Consider the following 22704-nt stretch of genomic DNA (forward strand, 5'->3'; position numbering starts at 1 on the left):
GGTGTTTCTTTAATGATAAAAGTGTAATAGTTTTGTGCATTAAGATTCGGCAAACGTGTGCGTTCCTCTATGGAAGTTTGAATGATAAAATGATGGGAGCGTTTGACAGGTAGGTTGTTCACAAGCAGATTGGACGGGCAGCGCCGTCCCGATGTCCCTATGCCCATACATTGAAGGGTTAGATTGTTTGTTGTTGGCTCGTGGAGTAACGGCTTCAGTTGCTCACCACCTCCCGAACATCATTAAATTTTCAGGAATACGTTTATCGGGACGTAATGGCGGCCAACGAAACCACTGACAAAAAGCTCTGAGGGGGAGTACAGCTCCCCAGGCGGCCCGCGCCGCCCAGAACGCTCCCAGGAGCTGAGGCCAGCTCGGCGCCGCGCCCGGGCAGGTACGGCGAGCGGAGGCACGGCGCTGGCCCGAGCCAGGCTGGACCCGGGGCGGCTGCCGTGTCCGCCCTCCCGCGCGCTCCGCCCGGCCCGGCCCGGCCCGGCCCGGCCCGGCCCATCCCCGCGGCGGCGGCGGCGGGCGTGCGCAGCGCCGCGCACCTTCGGCGGCGGGGCCCGAGGCAGGGCTTGGCCGCCCGCCCCTCCCCCGGCGGCGGCGGCAGGAGGAGCGGCAGGAGGAGCAGCGGCAGCGGCAGCAGCGTGCACCCGGTCGCGGCGGCCACAAGCGGCTCCTGTTGCGCCGCCGGGCGCCCTCGCTGCCCGGGTCCTCCCACCGCCGTATAAAGCCTGGGGCGGGCGGCAGCGCCCCTCGCTTCTGCCCGCTTCGGAGGAGGAGCGGCACCCCGGGCGCGGCGGCTCCTCAGGCACCGGTTTTTCCCCCTCGTTTTCCACCCCCGCCCCGTTTCACCCCGCTCTCGGGGGCTGGCGGCGCGGGGAGCGGCGGCAGGCCGGCGGGTGCGGAGGGGGAAGATGGCGTGGAGCGGCGCCCGGCCGCCGCGCCTCCTCCTGCCGCCGCCGCTGCTGCTGCTGGTGGCCCTGGCGCTGGCGGCGGCGGCGGAGCGGCGCCCCGGGCCCGGCCCCGCAGGTGAGGCGCGGTGCGGTGCGGGGGTTGGGGTGCGGTGGCGGAGCCCCGCGGCGCGGTGCCCCGGCTGTGGGAGGTGTGTTCGGGCGCGGCGAGGGCGGCCGCGGCGGGGATGCGCTGCTGGCCGGGCGGTACCGGCGCCTTTGTGCCCCCCGGCTCGGTAACATCCGCCGGGAAGGGAGAACCCTTCCATCTCCTGTGCGGAGGCTGGGAATCGGCCGATTTATTAATATTTTTTTTCCCATCCCCCTCCTCCGCCCGGCACTTTAAAACACCGCTCTGGCCGCCGGAGCGGGCTCGGCGGTGCGGGAGGGGGTGCGGCGCCGGCCGGGGCAGGGCTCCCCAGGTTGCTGTCGGGAGGAACCGCTTGGCTGTAAGTCCTTTAGTCCGCCGGAGTGAGTCATAGAGTGACCCCCCTGAAAAGGAAAAAAGATTCCTTAATAGGAAGTGAGTCTCCCCGACTTTCTTCCCCCCCTCCACACCCCCCACACCCCCCCCCCCCCTCTTTTTTTCCTTTTCCCTGAGACAAGGTGTCGATGAACATGTTTTTCCAAGGCTGGAAAAAGCATAGCGTCATTCGCTTCTTCTTTAAACTGTAGCAACTGCTGATGAAGTTTCCTACTTCGTGCAAATGTCAGCTGGAGGCTTCAGTGCCCCTTCCCGTCCCTCAGAGGCTGGCTTGCTTTTTGCTCGTTGCATTTTGTCGTTGCTTCAGTTTCAAGGGGCCAGAAGATAGAAAGAAATTTTATCTTCAGCATGTAAAATAAAAGAATGTATACAGGAAATACCCTTGGAGAGAGATAAGCGCATGTATGCCCAACTATATACCAAAACATATTTCTCGCCCTAATAGTTTTTTAGAATCTGTACTTCTGATTTCTATTCTAGGCATACAAAGGTATTTCATCCCACTAGATTATTACCACATGAAATCCAAAATAGTTTCATTTCTTGGCTTGCTTACTCAAGAGTGTAATCAAGTTATTTTTAATATCTAGCTTTATTTTCTTCTAGTGTGCAGAAAGAAGCTCCTTATTTTGAGAAGCAAGTCTTGTCAGCAAGTTCTAATTTTAGTAGGAAAACTGCTGACTTCGTTGATAACTGGTATAAAAAAATTATTCAAAAAAAAAAAGGTGTTGATGAATACCACGCTCAGTGAGCTTCTAATTTCCAGTTTTCTTAATGCTTTGCTGCTTTTAGTCCTGTAGAGGATTTCTCTGGGGTTGTGGTGAGCAGTGTAGTTCACAGTCTGTCAGGGGCGTGTGAGCACTGCTGTTCCCTTCGCTGTCCCTCGCAGGTGCAGCCTGCATGCTTTGAGTAAAATATTGAGCTTCTGTGTCTGTGGTCAGGGCAGCAAGATTCTAAGTCAAGCTCCTCTGGAAATAGTCCTTCCAATCACATTTTCTCAAAAATATCAATTCAAATAATGCGGTTTTTAACTACGTACTTGAGTTGTGGGATCTCAAGCTGATGGAAGTGAATAGCTGGCACGGTAAGGATTTTTCTTTAATCCTGCTGGTGTTCAAAGGTGTGGAAAGCAAAGAGTTCGTAGTGCAGACAGCACTCTATGATGGAGCAGGCGAGAAGTAGACCGCTACATCTATATAAATAAGAAAAATGATGCTACACAAATTAGTGTTAGAAAACACTGATACGTTTATGTATATGTATTCACACAGGAAAATCTGAATTCTTTTTAATTTAAACATTAGTAGCCTGAATTGTAGCAGGCTCTGCTGAATTGAAACCACTCCTTGAGTAGTTTCATGACCCCAGACACTGCCTGCTGTGTTACTTGTTTTTATCCCAGTTTTAACCCTTGAACACTTTCCCTGAGTCTGTGCTGTATTTCCTGAAGAGGGGCAGACCTTAGTGTGCCTCCAGTTCTAGAAACCTGCATTTTAATTTCTCATCTCTTGATACTTTGTACAGTTTGGTGTAAAGCAGTGCGCAAAGACACCCTGTCAGATTTTAAAACTGTCCATTAGTGGTGTTCACTTCAGAAATCAGCTGTAACAAGAGTGTCTAAAACCGACTGCAGAGCTGCATCTTTATTTCTTAATAAGACTTTACTGCTTTACTTGGAAAGGCTTGGAAAAGTTATAGCAAGAGAACTGCCTGTTGCACAGCAGTGGTTACTTGAGCAATGAGCAGTCAGTGCAGCCCTGTGGCAAACCATGTTTGCAGAAATCCCTCCTGTGCTCCTTTGCCTCAGCTTCACATTTCAAGCAACCACAAAGAAGTGCACTGCTGAGCTCTGAAACAGTGTCTCCTGTATGGTGAAGATACAAAAGTTTCTGTGTTAAAACATCAGCGTTAAAATATTTCTGTTGCACCGTACTTGCTGCGTGTGTGTTGCTTATTCTGTAATGCAGTCCAGGACGTGCGGAGAGCAAGTGGAAAAGACATTTGTCATTACACTAGAAGCAGACACTGCTCTTGGCAGCTGTTGTAAGTGATGTTCCCACCTAAAATGTTATATTAATCAGCTGTTTGCATGGGAAATGGCTTCACCACCTTTGAATCTGTTCCCTGGAGCGGCTGCGGGGACTTGGCCAGCTGGAGCGTGGCTGCACTGAGGCGCTGGGGCCACAGGTTGTAATGGCAGGAAACAGGCAGGTTTTGAGATGGGCCCCATGGTTTGTTGCCGCCTATATGTGCTCCCGAAATGTGGGGGGTGGGAGGGTGCATTGGCAGGGGGTTTGTAATGGAGAGGGCTGCAGCAGTGTGGGTGGCTTTCCAGAGCCAGCCTGTCTGGGAGGTGTGGGCAGCCCGGCGGGCTGTGGGAGTGCTCTGAGCCAGCAGGCTTTCCTCTGCCCCCGCGTCCATCAAATGCTGGTCACAAATGCTTCAAGCAGTAATTGCTGACTATTCTGGCTGTGCAAGGACTCACTTGGAAATACAGTGTGTAGTATTGCCATTTCTGTTGACTTTTTTGGGCTCAGCCAAAATGGGTGTTGTGAGTGACAGTGATTGATAGGCCTTTCCCTCTGAAGCACCTCTGGTGTGCAAACAAGAGAATTTGGTCATTCAGCCGTCCTGACACACTTATTAGAAGTACTGAAAGAGTTGGTCAGCTTGGTGGAGGGGAGGCCGAAAATACAGCGCTCTATGCCTGCCTCCATCTCTCTGCCCGATTTTCTGTTTCTTACTTCTCTACTGATGCTACTTTTGTCCCATCTTGTCGCTACAGTATCTAAAACTACTACATAAACCTGTGTTGGGGAAAAACCTCCTCTAGGTCTCTTGGGAGTTTTGTGCCCTTTTTGAGAGGACTGTACGAAAAAGCTGCCGCCTGCCTCTTACAGGTGAAGGGTAAAGAGAGTGATGTACCCAGGACCCGAGCCAGCAAGAGACAGTGTTTGGGTTACCCCTGCTCCAGGGGCACCATCATCCCGACCCTTCGGGGAGCATTTATGAATGGGCGTAGCATCAGTGTGCACCACTTCAGATGGGTAATGATCACTTGTGTAGATACCTTTAGGCTCCAGCTTGAAATAAACGGTGAATTACAAATGAAATGGTGTGTAGTGTGGGTGTGTGTGTTTGGAAATTAAAAGTAAGTGAATGTAGCTGTGAAGGTGCAAAGCAGCAAAGTTGTTCTTCTGTCCCATACTTTTCCCTTGAAAATACTCATCCTTGAAGACACACAAAGTTGGCAGTCCGAGTTCTTTGTAGCACCTGTTTTAGAGGCTGCACAATGCAAGTTGCTGGTGCAAAATAAAATAAAATAAAATTTAGAGGGTTTTTTTGGCCAGGCTTTTGTTTCTTTCCTTAGGTGGAATAATTAGGCTGTGGAGGTAGACCACAGCGGTGGATGTGACATTGCTTCTCTCTGTGATATACAGTGGGCTTGGATAGGATCACCATAGCTTTGACCAAAAAATGCATTTCTAATTAAATCAGGAAAAAAAAAAACCACAGTTGTGACGTTTATCATCAATATTTGATGCTGTAAAGTCACAGTGGAATGACCACCATGGTTATCTGAGCTAGAGGAGTTTTGTGTGAAACATACTCCTGGCGAGGATCTGAATTAACAGATTATTTCTCAAAGTTTTCTTTACGTTGGTGGCATATTCTGGAAAGTCATGATTTATGGCTTTGTCCCTCACTGCTGCTTACTTAAGCAAAAGTGTCTTGGTCTCTTCATGGCGAAGTGTTTAGCTTGTCTGTTGAATTAGTACTGTTACGTTGTGTAATCAAAAGCAGTATCTTTCCATTTGTGTAGAGCTGCTAGTCTGAAATATAAATTACTTGATGTGCTGCTCAATTGAATTCCCTTGTCATGAAGAGTGAGTATGGTTGCAATAAGGATATTTTTTTCATTTATAATGCCATTTTTTAATGGTTTTTGAGGGACCAGTTGCAAGGCGAACAAGTTTGAAAGTGAAGGATATTTTTGTTCCCTCTTAATTTAAACACAGAGCATGTTTCCCTCTAGCACAAAACACAACTTGACCAAGCAGATCAGTAGGAGGAATGTGTCTGTATATGTGGGAATGTTGTTGCTCTAGAGAACAAGTGATGACACTTAATCATCGAGGAATACGTGCTTGCAAACACAGCCTGGCACCACAAGTGGCTTTAGGTGGTTTAACAGAACTGCTTCTGAAGTATTTCCTTAAGGTGAATTCAGTTTTCAATATATGGATTATACTGGTCATGAGGAGGCTAAATATGTGAAGTCATTGTTTCATCCCAGATATTTTTTTTTTGTTGGTGTTTTTTTTTTTTTTCTCCAGGAGCTAGAATTCCCCTTGCAAACAAATGACAAGTCCACTAAAGAAACAGAGTAAATCTTTTATTGATGATAAGAGTAATCTGGCTTCTTTGTGTCCTCAGTGTGTGTACATGTCTTTGTGCCTTTTTATATAATATTTTAATGATACTTGTTCCAGCTGAGCACTGAGAGTGCGGAAGCTTAGGTATCTACTAATTGTTGAAATATTTAGATTGACAAATTATACAGTTGACATATTTCATCATTTCATTCTGTTTCGGTTTGAACCAAAATTAATGATACTGTGGATTACTGTATAATTTCTTTTAAAACACATGGCTATTTTTGTAATGGAGTACAAAGTAATTACAGACCAATTTCAGTAATAGTTTAAGGCTAAACAGTAGAACTCTGCCTTGGCTTAAAACATTACATTGAAATTTGTGGGACAGTTCTGAAGAACCCCCCTTTATTTTAGTGGTTGGCTCACCAGCTCTTATGGTCTGCCCTTTGAAAGTATTCCAGGGCTCTGTTTTGGACAAGTTGCAAATTTATTGATCCACTCTGGATTTTCTTAGACAATAGACATGGGGGGGAAAAAAAGGTGGTGGTGGAGTGGGCAGTCCTTTTTGATGGTAGTACTGATTCTTGCAAGGTAACTGCAAGTATGTTTTTAAAGCTGACATGTGCAGTATTTGTAATTAATGCAAACAAGCTGTAAGGAAAGAAGACAGAAAAATGTTAAACAAAAGTAGGTCTGGCATTTAAGTGCCATTCCCCTGAGAGTTAATTCTGTACCTGTGGGTCTAAGTGTTAATGTACTGAATGAGCCCATTAGGGGTTCTCGTTGAAATCAGCTGTGAAGAAAATAATCAGTATTTGATAGAATTGGTTTTGTACTACTTTACTTTTTTTTTTTTTTTGCAAAAAGTAAAAATGGATTGTTTATCTTTAGTTTTGTAGTTCACATGAAACTACTAAAGCAAAGTGTTTCCTTAGGCTATCCTCATAAGCGGTTTATTAATTCTGTTTTACATCACCATAAAACAATTGTATACATGTGGGTGTGAGAACAGAACCACGTCCATAAACTTAATAACTGAAGTTTCTGGTCCAGGTGTTTGATGTTAAAAGCATCTTGAAATACATGTCATACGTGGCATGTCATGATGTCTTGTGTTAGTAGGACAGAAGTTTTTTATGCTATTTCATGACTTGAAGGACTGAGTTGTTCAAGGCAGGGCACTACCTGTATCTCGCAAGTGTGGAGTTCAGGTTGCTTGTTCACACAGAACGGGGATCTTTGAAAAGTATGGGGTTTTCTCCTTCCAGGCTTGTGTGGCCTGTTTTTTGGAGAATTTTACATGTCCAGGATCTGGATGCAGGGCCAGATGTGAAGCTGTAGGGCAGCTCTTTCAAAAGAACTGACTAATCGGGGTGGTGGCGTCTGCTGACAACGTGAGCCGTGGTGCAGGCATGAAGGACAGTTATGCATCTTCAGGACAGCTCCAGTTCCAGCTCCAATTTCTCCTTTTCAAAGTGAAGACTAGTCTAAGGAGAAAATATTAACTGCTGATTTTCACTGATAGATTGATTAGCTGTCAGAAAATGGACTTTAACAGTGCCTGGTGCTGTGTGTGACTGCTTCTGTTTGAACAGCTGGTTTTGCTAAACGGCAGCTTAAGAAGAAGCATGCTCTTCTCTAGATACATATTTATGAGAGAGACAAAGAGGGCAAGGCTACTAAAAGGCAGAAGCTGAGTAAACTTTCTCACTTAGACAGCTGATGTTAATTGTGTCCTGCTCTCAGCTGCACAGCCTGATGAGAGTTTATAGCAGAGCCGTCCAATCGGCGCGTTCAAGCAAGACCCAGCCTGTGCCATGACTCCATCCACTCCCACTCTCAAGAAGATTTTTGTGGTTTGATTGCTATCTGGGCACTAATAAACAGCTGTAACCTGATCTGTTCCCCACTTCTCGGGAAGTTAGGCGGCTCTTGTTGGAGGAGTTGCGTCATCTATAGCAATGATGTCATTTACAAGCAGTTGATTTTAATTTTTTTTCTTATCTGGGAACTAAGGAACGTGTCTTATTTGCTTTACTACAGAATAACTGATTCAGTAAACAGGGTCTCATCCAAGTCCACTGAAGCTGATGGAAAAACTCCTGAGTAGTGCTGCTTGTGGCTGGTTTTGTTCAGCTATCAAAACGAGGAGATCTTGTGTTAGAATTAGTGCAGCCCTGAGCACCAGCCAGGGCTGCACCCGGGTCTGACGCGGGTGATTGATGAGTGCACATATAGGTCTTAATGAGCTCTTGTTGACTATATATTCAATATTACTAAATTAAAAGGAAGTAAATTAAGAGCTGAGACAGAGTCAGCTGTTTTTGAAATCAGTTGTGTTTGGGATACTGGGAGTAACTTGGTAATATTTGGATTATATTGGAAGTAACTGCCAATCTTTGCCTGGAAGTGTGTGTATGTATATGTGCATACACAGAAAAACGGTTACAGAGATAGTCTGTGGGTGGTGGGTTTTTTATTTATTTTTTTTTAGAACTGCTCTATTCAACAGCTGGTCATTTCCATGTAAACATTTTAGATGATGTAACTATGTGACATCAGAAATTATGTGATAGAAGAAGGGCAGTAAGCAGCAGCTGCGCAGGCTTGCCATTTGAATCGGTACATGTGGAAGAAGTAAATGCCTGTTCACATCTCTGTGGGCTGTGAATTAAAGCACAATAGAATTTCTTTGCATGAGAAATCTTCAGTAGGTTCATAACAAACTTTAGATTCTGAAATTCACGGTTGCTACAGGACTGTTCACCTCTTCATAAATGGCTTTAGATTGCAGATGGTGTTTAACAATAATGGACTCTTGAATGATAAGTCTCTAAGTCTTGGAAAACTTCAGTTTGGTTTCAGTTAATAAAAAAGAAAAAAAATTTTAGTGTCCTCTCCAGGGACTGTGTGTTAGCAAGTGCTAATCTAGCAGAAATTCAGTATTATGAGGAAATTCAGAGCAGCTCTTGCTTAATATAAGCACACATTTCTGCTAATGCAGCTTCTTTGTTCCTTTAAAACACATGAGAAGAGGGAGAACCCTGTAACTGGCAATGTTTACTCTGGCTGAGGAAATGGCAACAGCACCAGATATTCAAAAGTAGCGGAAACTTAGAAATTATACATTCTATATTTCTTTCCCTAGACAGCTTCTGAAAACTTCCTGCCTCTATTAGTTCCATTCCCTGACTCAGGACAGTGTTGGGAGTTTTCATACCAATAGCGATTGCTCTGTGACTTCAGCAAGGTCTACAAATAACCTGGAGGAGCACAGCAAGGGTTACCCGAGCACAGCCCGTGCATTGAGCGATAACCATAAATGCCACTTGCGGTCATAAACTGTTTGCAACAGTTTAAAGGCAGGAGCATATTTTTTTTTTTTTCTGCAGGTTGAACCATTTTGAAGATCAGGTGGTAGGAGAGGTGGTACCTGTGTACTTAGTTCTGCAATAACTACGCTTATAACATCAAAAGACAGACTTCTGTTAAAATTAGTATGTCTGGTTTAAAGTGGAGAATGTACAAGTCTGCTAATAGCTAGTCAAGAAGAATATCGTATTTTTTTGGAAATTACAGAAATAATGTTTGTGCTGCTCTTTGTATTTTGCAGTAAGATGTATATGTATTGAAGTGCAGTGATTAACAGAAGTTTGTGATACAGAGGAGAACAGACCAAACTTTCAGAAGCGGTCTGTACCAGAAGGTCTGCTTCTTCAAAATCTGGCCTTTAAGATTTATTTGAAACACTTATTCTTAGAAATCCTTCTCTCTCACACAAGAGTGTGTATTGGTATAGGAAATCAGTACGCACTACATGTTTGGCAACCCATGATTGTTCTTTACTTGCTATTTTTTAATTCTAATTTAATCTTCTCTTTTAAATCTTATCACTTTCCAATCTTTCATGAGTTTTTCAAGTGTATTTTGTCTCCCGTTTAAGGATATTTTTGAACAGCAATCCAACCATGGTATTAAATTGCAGAGGATCCAGTCTTACAAGGTGATCATAGCTATGGCTAATGGGACTTTGAAACCAATCTGCCTCTCTGGGAAGCAGTAAGCTGTGGGATGAGTGGAGGCATGCAGCAAAGTGTACTGTGTGGAACAGAAATTGACTGTGTAATATCAAGATCAGATTAAAAAAAAACCCAGAACTTCCAAATATGAAGTAGTATTATTTATGCACCAGTCATCTTTTCCCCCTCCTGGACTGTAACGCGCATTCCTTTCCTGAGGAAAAGGAGGTGACCAGGTTTGCTATTTCAGCACATGGTTGCGTTTCTAAAGAATCCTGGGGGAAAATAAACAGCTGTCAGATGGCTCTGTCTTTTCCCTCTTTATGCCACCAGAAATTCTTCTGTTGGCTTACTACTTTCTTTGACCATATGTACGTCATATAAACTGACACTGGGTAGTTATATATGTTTAAAGTCTGTGTTTTTCATGTTGTGTACTTCAGATCTTTGTTTGCTGCTGGATTACATTAACCAAGTATATGTATGTAGCTATAACTTATAATCATGGTTACATTGCATATGATGGGTTTCTCCTGACTCCATCTGTTTGACATCTTTTCAGAGTATGTGGATTTTCAAGTTTTATAAGACATAGCACCTTAAGTTTAGGCTATAACTCCTATTCATAGAGAAAAAAATCAATTTCCCTTTTGAGAAGTCTAATATTGCCTCCTTGAGTGATAAGTGGAAGATTGTGTTGTCCCAAAAACCTGGATTTTGAAAGTGCTCTTTGATATTTCAGCTTTTTAGTTGACTTAACAGTTCTTTGGGTTTTGGACATATGGTCTGAGTCCCTATAAATAGGGAAGGGAGCTTGGTTTTGGCACCATCGGTGACCCTCTAGTTATCGGCAGAGCTTCAGTGTGGTTCGGAAACATACAGAAGAACTGGTTTTAGTAAAGTAATCAAAACTGCATGGGAAGAGAATTGGTTATTGCGGCTGTATTGACTCCGTACAGTGTTGTGTAGCCCAATGATCTGTTTCAGTTTTTTGAATGCTTTCTTTACTACTGTGGGCTTAAACCTTGTGCTGCATTCTCTTTAAAAGTTCTTTCACACTTTTGCAATTAATTGGGAACTCAGACTGTTTTGTTGTTCAGTTTTATGGAAGAAACAGCTCTTGAGCCTATAAATAAGATATTTTCCAACAGGCTTTATATCAGCCATTTTTTTTTTGTCTCAGTAACTCTTGTCTTGTTCAGAAGATATTGTAGAATGTTTTATGTTTTCCAGGATATCTTCCAGAAATATAAGTCATCTGTTAGAGAAATTACAGGAGGTTAGTTGTATGGTGACATTGTATTCCTAAATAGTGTTTTAAGTTTCATTCTTCCAAAAATCACCTGTTTTATCAGAAGTTATGAGAAACTCTAGATCTTTAATCCTGGTTATGGATCATGCCTTCACGTACTGTAAGCTGACCTGCACACAGCTCAACCTGCACTATTATGCTTTTATTTGTTAACTCAAACGTGTTGGCTGAGGGCAGAGCTGAGGATGGTGATTTCTCCTCCAGGCACAGAAATATCCTCCTTTTAGGGGAGCAGAGTGGATAGGAAATTATATTTTGGTTTTTATGGTTTACTAATTACATTTTGTTTCTAACTCAGACTACTGTAAAAGTGTCAGAACGTGGATTTTGTTGATGGAGTATGTGCTTTAGGTGAGGTACATATGGAAGGAAAATAGAACTTGTTAAGGGTAATTCCTCTAGTTCACCTTCTTGTTACTGGGTGAGTACAGATGTTGGAAGGGAAAATGGCATGGCCAAGTCAGGACTCATAAATTTGAGGTGATTATGCGTGGGGCAGGTTGCCTGCCTTGAAAATCAACAGGCATATTGAAAACTTTAATCCCAAAACAAACAAGCTTTTTTCCCCTTTTTCTTTTTTTTTTTTTTAAACAGTTAATCTGTGGAAACGAATAATAGCAGAAATGCAATAAGAAGTCTGCATTTATTTGGGACTGTTTACTGTCACTCTGACAGCTACTTCTCAGTTCAGTTTACTTTTGAACATTCCTCATTACTGTGCTCTTCAAGTGAGATGGGAGGAATCCAGGCTGAAACACTATTTCAGTTGTGCTGTGCTTTAGTGTGTCTTTCCAATGTTGGAGAAGCATGCTCCTATGTGGTGTAAAGGCAAGCTAAATCCAGTCCGTGAATTAGTTGGGTTTTTTGTTTTGTTGTTTTTTGGGTTTTTTGTTTTGGTTTTGTGGGTAACTGTACCTTGCTGGTCTCTCGGTTCTCCAGAGATGCGGGAGACATAGTAATAGGCACAATTACATAGCTTAGTTAATGGGCTCAGATGCATCCAAGTGCCTCTTACAGGTATCTTCCTAGCCCATGCCTTAGATTAAGGTCATGCAGCCCACTGGCAGGGTTACTACCTGACCCTTCTTTGACACTCTGTGTGTGTGTGTATATATATATTTTCTTTAAATCCATGGAGGTATTCCTACTATGTTTCCAGTTCCCAAGGTTTTTCTATAATCTCTAGTAATGTGTTTTTTTACTTGCTGGAAACCTTTGGTAAATTATTTTGCAACTGTTCATCTCTTTGCTCGTTAAATGGAGAGGCTGATGCACAGTTGTTACTCTGTTGAGCAGTTCTGGGCGGGACATCTGCAAGTGGGAAAGTAGACTGAGTTTTATGTAGACACTAGAACATGGATAAAACTGTATTTCAGGAACCAAACATCATTTGTTTACCATTATAAGCCACTAGTTTTAAAGATACAGATTTTAATGGCATGATGTGGTACCATGCACAGATGTCTGATCTTACAGCTCGTTCCTACTCCAGAGAAGTCCACAGTACTTGAATCCAAGGACTAAATGTCAGCTTCCGTGTGGCTGTGAGCAATATCCTCAGTTTTGGCTTCTCTGAAGCTACTGTACTAGTGTCCACAACCCCTGGTAGAAATTATGTAGTAATCTCTGTCAGTGTTCATTCAAGATAAATAAGAACCATGTGGGTGTACGAGGAATGACTGCAGTTCTTTGTGTACTTCTTTGCCAACGTACAAGGAGAGAGGCCGCTGCTACTTAAAGCAGTCCTGCCATGGCAATTCCCGGCTGAGACCTTGCCAGGCAAGTCATTGAAGACAAAGGCTTTGGTTTATAGTTCTTATTACTGGAAATAATAATAAGTCAGATCCCTGATGGTAGCAGCACAAAACATGGAGTAAGAGAGTGAGATGTTTTGCTAAGCCTTCATTGGATTTCCTGATATGTTGTGCGTGCTCTATATGCAGTGTTGTCTTTCACAACTTGATCACTAAAGGGTTTCCTAATTTGCACTGGATGTACTTTTCTTGGCCAAACCTGTGCTCTCTCAGGCTTGTTTTCAAAACAGAACAGCTGTTTTGTGAATGTAACTATCAGAAAGCTGTCTGCAGTGATTGCACTCTAGTAACTTCAGCACCCTCACACCTGGCATGAAGCTCTGAAGGGATTTTTTTTCATGCCTTCCTGTTTAACTTTAGTATACGGTTTGCATTTCCTTTTTACACAAGCTGACTTCACTTGTGGAAATAAATGCCAAGCTCGGTAATCCCCTCCAGTGACTGCCAAGATGCCTCTGGCAGGCTGTGTGCTGGGGGAGCCCAGCCCTGTCAGGCAGCCTGTACCCTCTGCGGTGTGCCAGTGCCCTGCAAGTGTGGTGGGCTGTGACCGCCTGCTGTGTTCTTGGTTTCATATATGTTTGTGTTTTGAGGACGTTACTCTTTGCTGGAAAATACTACTGATAGTGTGTATTCATCCCCTCGTGTGAGAGGGATAGTCAGGCTTAAGAAACTGGATAGCTCAAGTCTACATAGAAGACCATAGAGCAGAGCTCCTTAGGGTAGACACCCGGGTGGAGGGCAGGGCAGGGATTTGTGCCAAAGTGGATGGCGAAGCAGGAACAGTGTTGCTGCAGCTAGAATTCATTGTGGGGTTTTGCAAAGACTGAGAATTTTGCGGCTCGCTCGCTGGGGAGTACTGGGCCAGAGTGGTAACTAGGGTTCTGAGTAATAGCAGGCAGCTTTCTGCTGCTATGCCTAGGTCTTCATTGCACAGCTGGAGCCCTGGAGCCAGCACAGTGATGCCGCTGGGCCAGTCACTCAGCCTCTCAGTGCGACGTTTGCCTGTGACTCAGCCTGCAGTAAGGGCTCTGGTGCTGCAGTGATCCTCTGCACTGGCAGGGCTTTTGTGGGACCAAACCTGCTCCCACAGCAGGGGCACAGGGGGTGGCTGCAGCTAAAATAGATGTAGCCAGGCACATCCTGAAACGGAAACAGCACTTGGATAAACTTACTCCCCTGGGATCTGTGTTGTACTTGCACATTAACACTCTTGTGAATCCATGAAAGTCACTTTGGATTTGTGTTACTAGGCACAAATGGGACAGGAGTTCTAGAGGGTTGTTGTACCTAAATACAGCAAACAAGGAATAGATTTTTCAAAGTGAATGACATTAATAGGTTGAAAATAAATTAGCAGAAGTATTTGGTGGTCAGAAGCATTTCCTTCACTCAACTTCCACAGGAAGAAACAAATATCTCCCATGCTACGCTTAGTGGAACTCTGCCAGTAAAACCGGTGCAAGTTGTCATTTACATCTAAATAAAGTCACAGGAGCCTACAGAGATTACATTAATACTTTTGTAACGTCTTACTAGCTAGAAGAGAATGGTGCTGCTTTCCTCATTTGATTAATGATACCCTCTATAGTGTGCCAAGGTAACTATCATTTAATGCACTTTGCATTGTCACTTCATACACACTATAGGCCCAATAAAAGCATGTTTCTCAGCTCTTTGGTCAGACACAGATTACTTTAAAAAAAACCCACAAAACAAATGCCAACAAACAAACAACCCACCCCACCACCTCCCCCAAAACCCCCAACAATGACTAAATAGTCTATAAAGAAACAATTCTAAATGGACTCTAAGTGCTATAATTACACTTCTGCTGCACTTAAAATTATTTAAGTACCACATGCACCTAAAATTCTGTGGTGCAGCAGAGACATGGAAATAAAGCCTTTTAAACCTCTTCATCTGTAATTCTAAAAATTGACCATTGACAAGTGTGCTAAAAAGAAAACTTTTCCAATGTGAATAATACCTTTATAAAAATAGCCTCCTGTTGGTTCTGTGACTGTTTGCAAACCTGACTTGGGCAGTCTTCGCTAGATTGCTTTGTTGGCTGCGAGTGTAATACACGTTCTGTTGCAGTTTCACGTCAATATAAACTGCATTATTTGTCTCCTCAGCTTTCTCCGTTTTATATAGCTCAGGTTGAATTCCCTTATGATTTGGCACATGGTTCTCTTTCCTCCTGTTCCACAAAACTCAAGTAACATACCAGGCTTCATGGTGGATCTTGAAATACATGAACAGCGTGTAGGTGGAATCCCTTTGGGTTCCATTAAAAGAGTAACAGTATCCTATAAAGAATAGTAGGTTATTTTTTGCTTGCCAGGCTGTATTTGTACATTGATTTAATACTTTCTTTGACTTAGTGACTATGGGAGGAATCTGATGCAGCCTGCATTTTTTTCATTGACATCATGTTGGCAAGTACAGATTTTTTGAAATCTTTGCTGTTAGCATTCCTGAGGAAGGAGTAGGTGTGAAATATGTCTACTCCAAACCAAAATCCATGGTTATAGTCAGTGCTTGACTGGTCACCTAGGAAACTTTCAATAATGGGTTCACTTGGCTTGGTGATGCAGTCTGGTATGATCAGGTTTTTCCAGTTCCCTCTAATTTGAAAATGCAGTGCTTGAACAAAACATTAATCATAACTTAGTCTGTTCCATAGAGAAAATCCTATCTTCTGTCTTCAGTTCTGTTTTAGTCATAGTCTAAGATATCATGTTCTTTATTCATTCTGTGGTGACTCCTGTAGAATTACTTTAGATTGCATGGCCTTTAGAATAAACGATTTTGAAGGTATTGAACCATTATTGCTGTGTTTATGTCTATTGGTGAGTCGGTGCATCTGTGAACACATTGCTGTGGAATCCTTTGTGGAGGTCTTCCTGCCCTTGAGATGTAGTCATGAGATTTTCTTCTGAACAAAAGACTGCTAGCACTCAAGTGAGAAAAAGATGGAGCTTTGAAAGCTGTCTTCTGAAAGTTCAGGGGTGTTAAAGTTAAATTGATTGAAGCATTTAGAATATTTCCAGTTTCTTTGCTGTGTATTGTATTGCAGGAGTGGCAGTCTGGTTCAGTAGAGCCAGCGGTTAAAATCTTCACTTGGGCTGTTGAGCAAAAGGAGCCAAAGAAACAAACACAAAATCTGTGGCAGGATATGAGAGAAATCGCAGAATTGTATGTGGTGGGCAGGGCAGGTAGAGATGTTGTCTGTAGATGAAGAAGTTGGTCTGTGCCAAATAAAAACTGCAGGAGCCCTGCTGAAGGCACAGAAGATTGCACTGTTTGGTTTTTGTGGGTTGTTTTGTTTTTGGTTTGGGGTTTTTTTTTTTTTTTTTGAGTAGGTACTGGACACATGGTGCTGTCACTGCTTAAAGGTTACATCAGTTCAAGGAGTGACTGGATAAGAGCAAGGTCACAAAGTGGACTGAGTGTTTTGGAATATACAGAAACCCCATCCAGGCACGAAAACCCATAAACTGAGACTGGTAGAAAAAGCAGAGAAAGCATCATATATGCTTGTCTTATCCTTCCTTTTCCTCATGTAGGCTGTTATAGCTGCTGTTGAGGATGCACTAGCCAGACCACTGACTTGGTAGGGGTGTTCTTGGAAGTGACCTGTTGACTGTGCTGAATCTAAATATTATTTCAGTGGGAAAAAATATCACTGGCTCCTGAGTCTAATCTCCATAGTTTGCCTGCTGTGGCTATTTTAGACAGACTTGAATTTCATTAGAACATCTGTTTTTTTATGTTGCTCTGCAAACTATGTCTGTGTTCCTACAGGTATTCTTGCTTGACTGAGCAGAGGTACACATGAAGTACCCTCGTACTTGGCTGAAGAGCACTGCATGAGTAACTAGCAAGGTGCATTTCTTCTACAAAGTGGGAAGTGGATCATCATCTTGAGTCTTAATTTTGCTGGTGTCAAATAAAACAAAATGGCAAGCACTGATTGATTTGAAGACACTCAGGATGAAATCTCAAGTGTCTGAAGGCTGCTAAGTCCCTAGTAGCATTCAAGGTCAGGTTGGACGGGGCTCTGAGCAACCTGATCTAGTTGAAGATGTCCCTGCTCACTGCAGGGGGGTTGGACTAGTTGACCTGTAAGGGTCCTTCCAACCTACACCATTCTATGATTCTGTGAATTCTCTGGCGGTGGACAAGGCTGAAGCATTAATAGGAATGTTTTTCACAGAAGCCACTTCTAGCACATGTTACTGTGCTGGTAAAGATAAGCCCAGAGGATGTTTTTTGGGAAAGTGAAGCAACAACAGGCACTGTGTCTGGAATGCTCAATATAGGCGATTAATTTTACTTTCTTGTAAGGATTGATCTCATGGGCTGTGTTTAGGGGACAGCTGTTGCTTGAACTCAGACCAAACTGGGGAACTGCAATGTGCTCTGGGATCCAGGCTGATTAAATACTTGGTGTTGGCTAGAGATACTGTCTTTCTCATAGCTTTGGATTATGTACCTCGATTATGCAGCATATTGCATATGGTGCTGAATGTTGTTTGGTAGTTTAGTCGGGAAGCTGTTCAGTGGGAAATCATGGACTCCTTTGAACTATGTCAAAAGCCTGGGGATGTGGAAAGGAAATAGGTTGCACGGTCATTGCCTGTATGCAGTAAGAGGGCAAAATTAGCATTGGTGTAATTTACGGAGGCTCTGAATAAAAAAACAAAAACCCCAACCTTACTCTTTTGTCTCTGCCCAAGGACTTAAAATCACTAAATACTGCCTGTTGGGGGGGGACTTAAAATCACTAAATACTGCCTGTTGGGGGGACTGGTTTTTTTTCACCCTGTTTTCATGAAGAATATGAACCACTTGCTTTCAGGGGACTTACGAGGTTGGCTGAAGTTCTCTGGTACTGTTCAGTCCTGTGATAAGAGGTCACAGGATTAGCTCATACTCAATAGTAGTAAGTTATTTTTATTTTGAAAATTCCTTCCTGTCCAGTAGTCATACTAGCTTTGTTTTCATGTATTGAGCTAGTTGTTTACAGAGTAGAGAGATTTTTTTTTTCCTTCCTCTTCCTGAGGGTACTTTTAAATGCAGCACCCTTGTCCATAGCAGTTTTTGTTTGATAGTGTATTTGCCACCTCTCTTTGAATGAGATGCAGGCAAGTCATAAAGCCCCCTGATCCAGTGCTACTAAGTGCATTTTTTTTTTTTGTTATAAACTTTGGCCTGGAAACACATTAATACATGTTCCTATGTTTTCTTCCTCAGATAAACTACTAATTTTTACTGTAGCAACTAAAGAAACTGATGGCTTTCACCGTTTCATGCGAACTGCAAAGCATTTCAACTACACAGTAAAGGTATTGTATGTTTTCCTACCAAATATTCATACTATACAGCCTTTAAGACAGAAGCAGTGCAATAGTAGCTGAGGTGGCGTTAGCCTCCTTGCGTGCTGGGGCAAAGTAAAACAGAGAGCTCGGGGGCGGGTAGGGCCCTGGCGCCTGGCCCTGCTGCTGTCCCTGTTGCGGACCTGCTGGTCCCCCTTCTTCCACTGCTTGAGGAACTTGTACACGTTCGTAGCTACTGTGATCAGTGTCCTCAGTCACTTACAGGTTCTGTTATGATTTATCATACAGGCTTGCTTTTCACTGCAGCTCATTTTGCTTGTATGAATACTTCTGGAAGCTGCACTGCACGCAGAGGGCTTTGGATGTCTCCTTCCTCCTTAAACGAGGCTGGATACCTGCTGCAGGGAAGGAGGGAGGGTCACAACTGAAAGTTTCAATCTGTTTCCCAAGAACCTGTAATTCTTTGAAAGGAAAAATATTTTTGTCATTCTTGCCAGCCTTTTCTGCCTTCCTTCACATCTCTGTATATCACGTACTGAGGTTGGCCTCTGTGTGACCTTAGGAAAAAGGGAAGGCACTAACCTTGTAAACTTACCCCACAAATTCGTTCTGCAAGAGAAAATTCAGGAATTCAGATGGTGTTATGAAATTTTCTGCTTACTTACCAGGGTGTCTACACTATAAACAGGAAATTATCTGAGTCTCTGAAGTATGACTTCTGCCACTGGACTTGGAAGACCGAAGAGAACCTTTCCTAATATGATAGTGCTGTATTAAAGCACCCAAGAAGCCTGATCTCTGGATACATCCATTAGCTTTGCAGATTTGTCCAAAACATCATGCAATGTAGTTCTTCCAGGTTTTATAAGTTCCAAAAATATGCTCAAAACCCACAAAAAGTTTAAGGATTTTTTTCTGGTTTTGAAATGTAATTTGCTACAGGGCTTGGCTAGGGAGGAATTTTGTTTAGCTGAATTTAGCAGCCCGCTGTATATTGGGGAGCCTATCCTTTCCTTGTACAATGTGTTCTGGAGGGATTTTGGAAAGGCTTGCAATTTGTGTTAGCAATACCCTGATCCACCAAGGTCTTTTACACTTACTGTTCCTAAAGTGGCTATATTGGCTTTTAAAGGTCTCATTCAGAATGTTTTTCTAATACAATTTTTGAAACAATTGTTAGCTTTTTCTTTTTTATTTCCTGAAGGAGAAACATTGAAATAAATGGTGGTAGCAGGCAGTTGCTCGATTCTTATTTGATTAAGAAATGTCTCTCTCATGTTTTTGCAGTGATGTCATTGTGCTGAATGCTGCTTCAGACATGGAAAACTTATGATGCTGGGAATGCTGGCTTGCTATGCTTTAATGTGCTGCTTCTGCTTTAACATCTGTTTTCAGTAAGGGTCTGCTTTAAAAAGCCTCTTGTTTTTTGGTTACTAGCAGAAAGTGCTTTTTTCTTATTCCAGGTACTTGGAAAAGGTGAAGAGTGGAAAGGTGGTGAGCTGCCTAACTCTATTGGTGGAGGGCAGAAAGTTCGACTGCTGAAAGAAGGCATTGAAAGCTATGCTGATCAAGAGGACTTGGTTGTAATGTTTGTTGAATGGTGAGCAAACCTGGCTTGATGCCTTTACATCTTAGTCTGGGTGGGCATGCAAAAGTAGCTGCTGTGACATGCTGAAAGTTGCATGCTGCTTTTACCCCTCGCTGATTATTTGAGGGAGTTTGCTTCCATTTTTCTCCATTCATAAAAATAGTAGATCACTCTTGGAGCAATTGTAACTTTGTTAACAGACTTACAGATGTAAGTGTTGTTCATAGTTCTGCTGCCCGAGGGGGTAAAAAAATGTTATTGGGAGCTGACAGGCTTTTAGGCAAGTGTCCTCTCCCTGTTTGGCTGTGGTGAGGCAGGACGTGGCTTCGGGCTGGGAGGGTGGAATGGGGGAGGAGCAAAAGCAGCTCCAGAAATAAAGTGCCCAGTAGGGACCACAGCATGATCTTGTTCCATGAAGTAACAGTGATATGTAGGAAGCTGGAGAATGGGTCCCTGAGGAAAGGACTTAACAGAACTTCTTTTACATGTTAGAGAACTGAAACAAGAGGCTTGGTGCCAGGTATACCCCTGGTGGCTGTGCTGTCTGTGTGATGGAAGGATGGAGAGACAGTGCTGCTGCAGGTGCCAGATTATAGCTCATGGCACAGCTATGCTTGAACATCCTCACTGGAGGCCAAGTAGGTTTCTCCCTGTCATGGAGAACAGGGAGCTCAAACATTTTCAAATCCCACTTTTTCCATTACTTCCCTATGCTTTTTTTCTTCTGTGACAAGAACATGATCAGAGCAGCTAAGAATCCAACTCACAGCAGCTGCCAAGCTCTTCCATGCTAGTGTTAACCGGAGCAGGCTTACAGTTGTAAAAAAATCCCTGCAAGGAAGGTATGGGACCAAATCCCGAACTGGGGACGTGAAGCCCCGATTACAGACAGGCAGCCTGGGGGAGGTAGCTGAGTGCAAGCTTGGAGAGGTTCATGCATGGGTTCACACTGCTGTTACCGAGTCATGAATGACAGCTCCAGAATTTTCTTTCATCTTTTAACTTGCTTTCTAAATTTATTTATTTTTCAAATTTGATAGCTGAAGAATTTTAGGGACCCTTTTGCAAGTTAGAGATTTGGCAGGATTTGTACAGCAGGCATCACAAGAGAAGGCGGTCTGACGGGTATTTGCTGGAAAGTTCCTTTGTTGTTTTGTGTAAGTTAAGAGTTTAGGAGAGTTGGAGTAGCCTGCTAAACTGGTAGCAAATTTAAAGATGCCAATTGGTTTTCTTTTTTAATGTTACCTCTTGTGATAAGTAGAAGATAGAGCTAGAAAGCCAATGTCTAAATCATCTTAACCAATTTATGAACAAACCTTATAATGGAAATATTACACTGCATATTTTCTTTGTACACTTAATTGACAGTAAAAGTAACAGAGTTTGAATGTACATGTTCAGTTTTAGGTGTGTTTTTTTTGTTATTGACTCGATGACTTTAGCATTCGGTAAGTGGAGAAAAGTATCTTTCTAAAAGTAAATGTATTGCACGCTTGTTCATAGTGTTATTCTACTGATCATGGAATAACTGAAACTTTTAAATATTAATGTGGGAGATTATTTTGTTCTTTACTAAATGCTCAGATGAATCAAATGTTTCCCAAATATTTGCTACTTACATTGAATTTCTTTGTTTTCAAATTTATTATCTTGATTCATCACTGTTTTCCCCCTATATGGTAAAATATGCAAATTTGTTATCAAATTTGGGTGTAGCTCAAATTCTTCTCCAACTTAATTTATTCTCTCGAGGGACAGGCTGTCTGCTGGTATGGATGAGAGAGTACAGAGGACCATGTGTGTTGAAGTGGCGATGCCATAATCTTTCTTGCCATGAAAAATCACAGGATTTAAGGCCTCCCAAGTTCTTGAGGTCTGTAATCCCAAGTACATATTGATTTGAAGGCAGTGGACCTGATTCCAAATAGGGGAAAAAAGTAGATTGCTGATCCTAGCATTATGCTTTACTTCTAATGAGCTTTTTTGTTTCCTGGAATCCTGGTTTGCAATTTAAATGTTAATCAATGTAGCAGTAAGTTTGGAAAAGACAAATATAGTGAACTTCTTTTCTTTTTCAAGTGTTTTTCATTATGTTCATTGTGAAGCACTTGGAGTATTAATCTTGGGTGGAAGGAAGTGTCTGGTTTACTTACTGTAACTGGTGAACTGTTCACTTAAGCTTAGCTTCTCGCCTTTTTTTGAGCAGTTTTTTTATATGGCTCACAATTCTGGAAATAGTTTGAAGTTCTGTGAACAGCTTGTGTCTAGGTACAGATAGAAAAATGCTTTGCCCGCAGATGGAATGCTATTTAAATTAGACTTGTTTCTGCAAGAGCTAACCCCTGGTTTACTTTGGACCATTCTAGGTTGAACTGGCTAATAGCCAGTGTAGATGGGATAAAATGGTGGATTGTTCTGATTGTTCATCCAGAGCTCCCAGAGCCATCTATTTTATCATGGAAGACTTTTGAAGCCTCTCAGCACTTTTCTTTTTTTTTTTTTTTTTTGTTTAACATTTGTTAGTAAGTGAGGGATAATTAAATTTTCGATGTATCTTAAAATGGTTGAAGTGTGGTCCTGGTGGGCATACAGTGTAAATGACAAAATGGCTGTGTGGCTGAACAGTCCAGTTAAATACGATGAAATATGGGACCTGAATTGCTGAGACTAGGCCCTCTCTTGTTTGTGTTTTGAGCTCCAGTAGTAACATGTCCTTGTTGTTATAAAAGTTGTGGATATAGAAGTTACGTGTTCAATTCTAGAGGTGCTGAGCCACCCTTGCCATTTCCCTGTGTTGCTGGGAGCACTGA

The 22704-nt window shown here is 42.7% G+C and overlaps 1 protein-coding gene across 2 annotated transcripts in view; it reads left to right on the top strand.

Annotated features, from left to right (window-relative positions):
• The first annotated feature begins 498 nt into the window (after window positions 1–498).
• The window catches only part of PLOD2 (procollagen-lysine,2-oxoglutarate 5-dioxygenase 2), a 56449-nt gene continuing 34243 nt past the window's right edge, over window positions 499–22704 (top strand). The window contains exons 1-3 of one of the 2 annotated variants that reach the window (XM_064457663.1): window positions 499–1035; window positions 18224–18315; window positions 19770–19906. In XM_064457663.1, the coding sequence (XP_064313733.1) occupies window positions 921–1035; window positions 18224–18315; window positions 19770–19906 (344 nt within the window). In that variant the 5' untranslated portion in view covers window positions 499–920. The remainder of the gene's footprint in view (window positions 1036–18223; window positions 18316–19769; window positions 19907–22704) is intronic. The other variant, XM_064457662.1, reaches the window with a different exon arrangement.

The sequence above is a fragment of the Phalacrocorax carbo genome, chromosome 7 (assembly GCF_963921805.1).
Source record: "Phalacrocorax carbo chromosome 7, bPhaCar2.1, whole genome shotgun sequence".
NCBI classification, from domain to species: domain Eukaryota; kingdom Metazoa; phylum Chordata; class Aves; order Suliformes; family Phalacrocoracidae; genus Phalacrocorax; species Phalacrocorax carbo.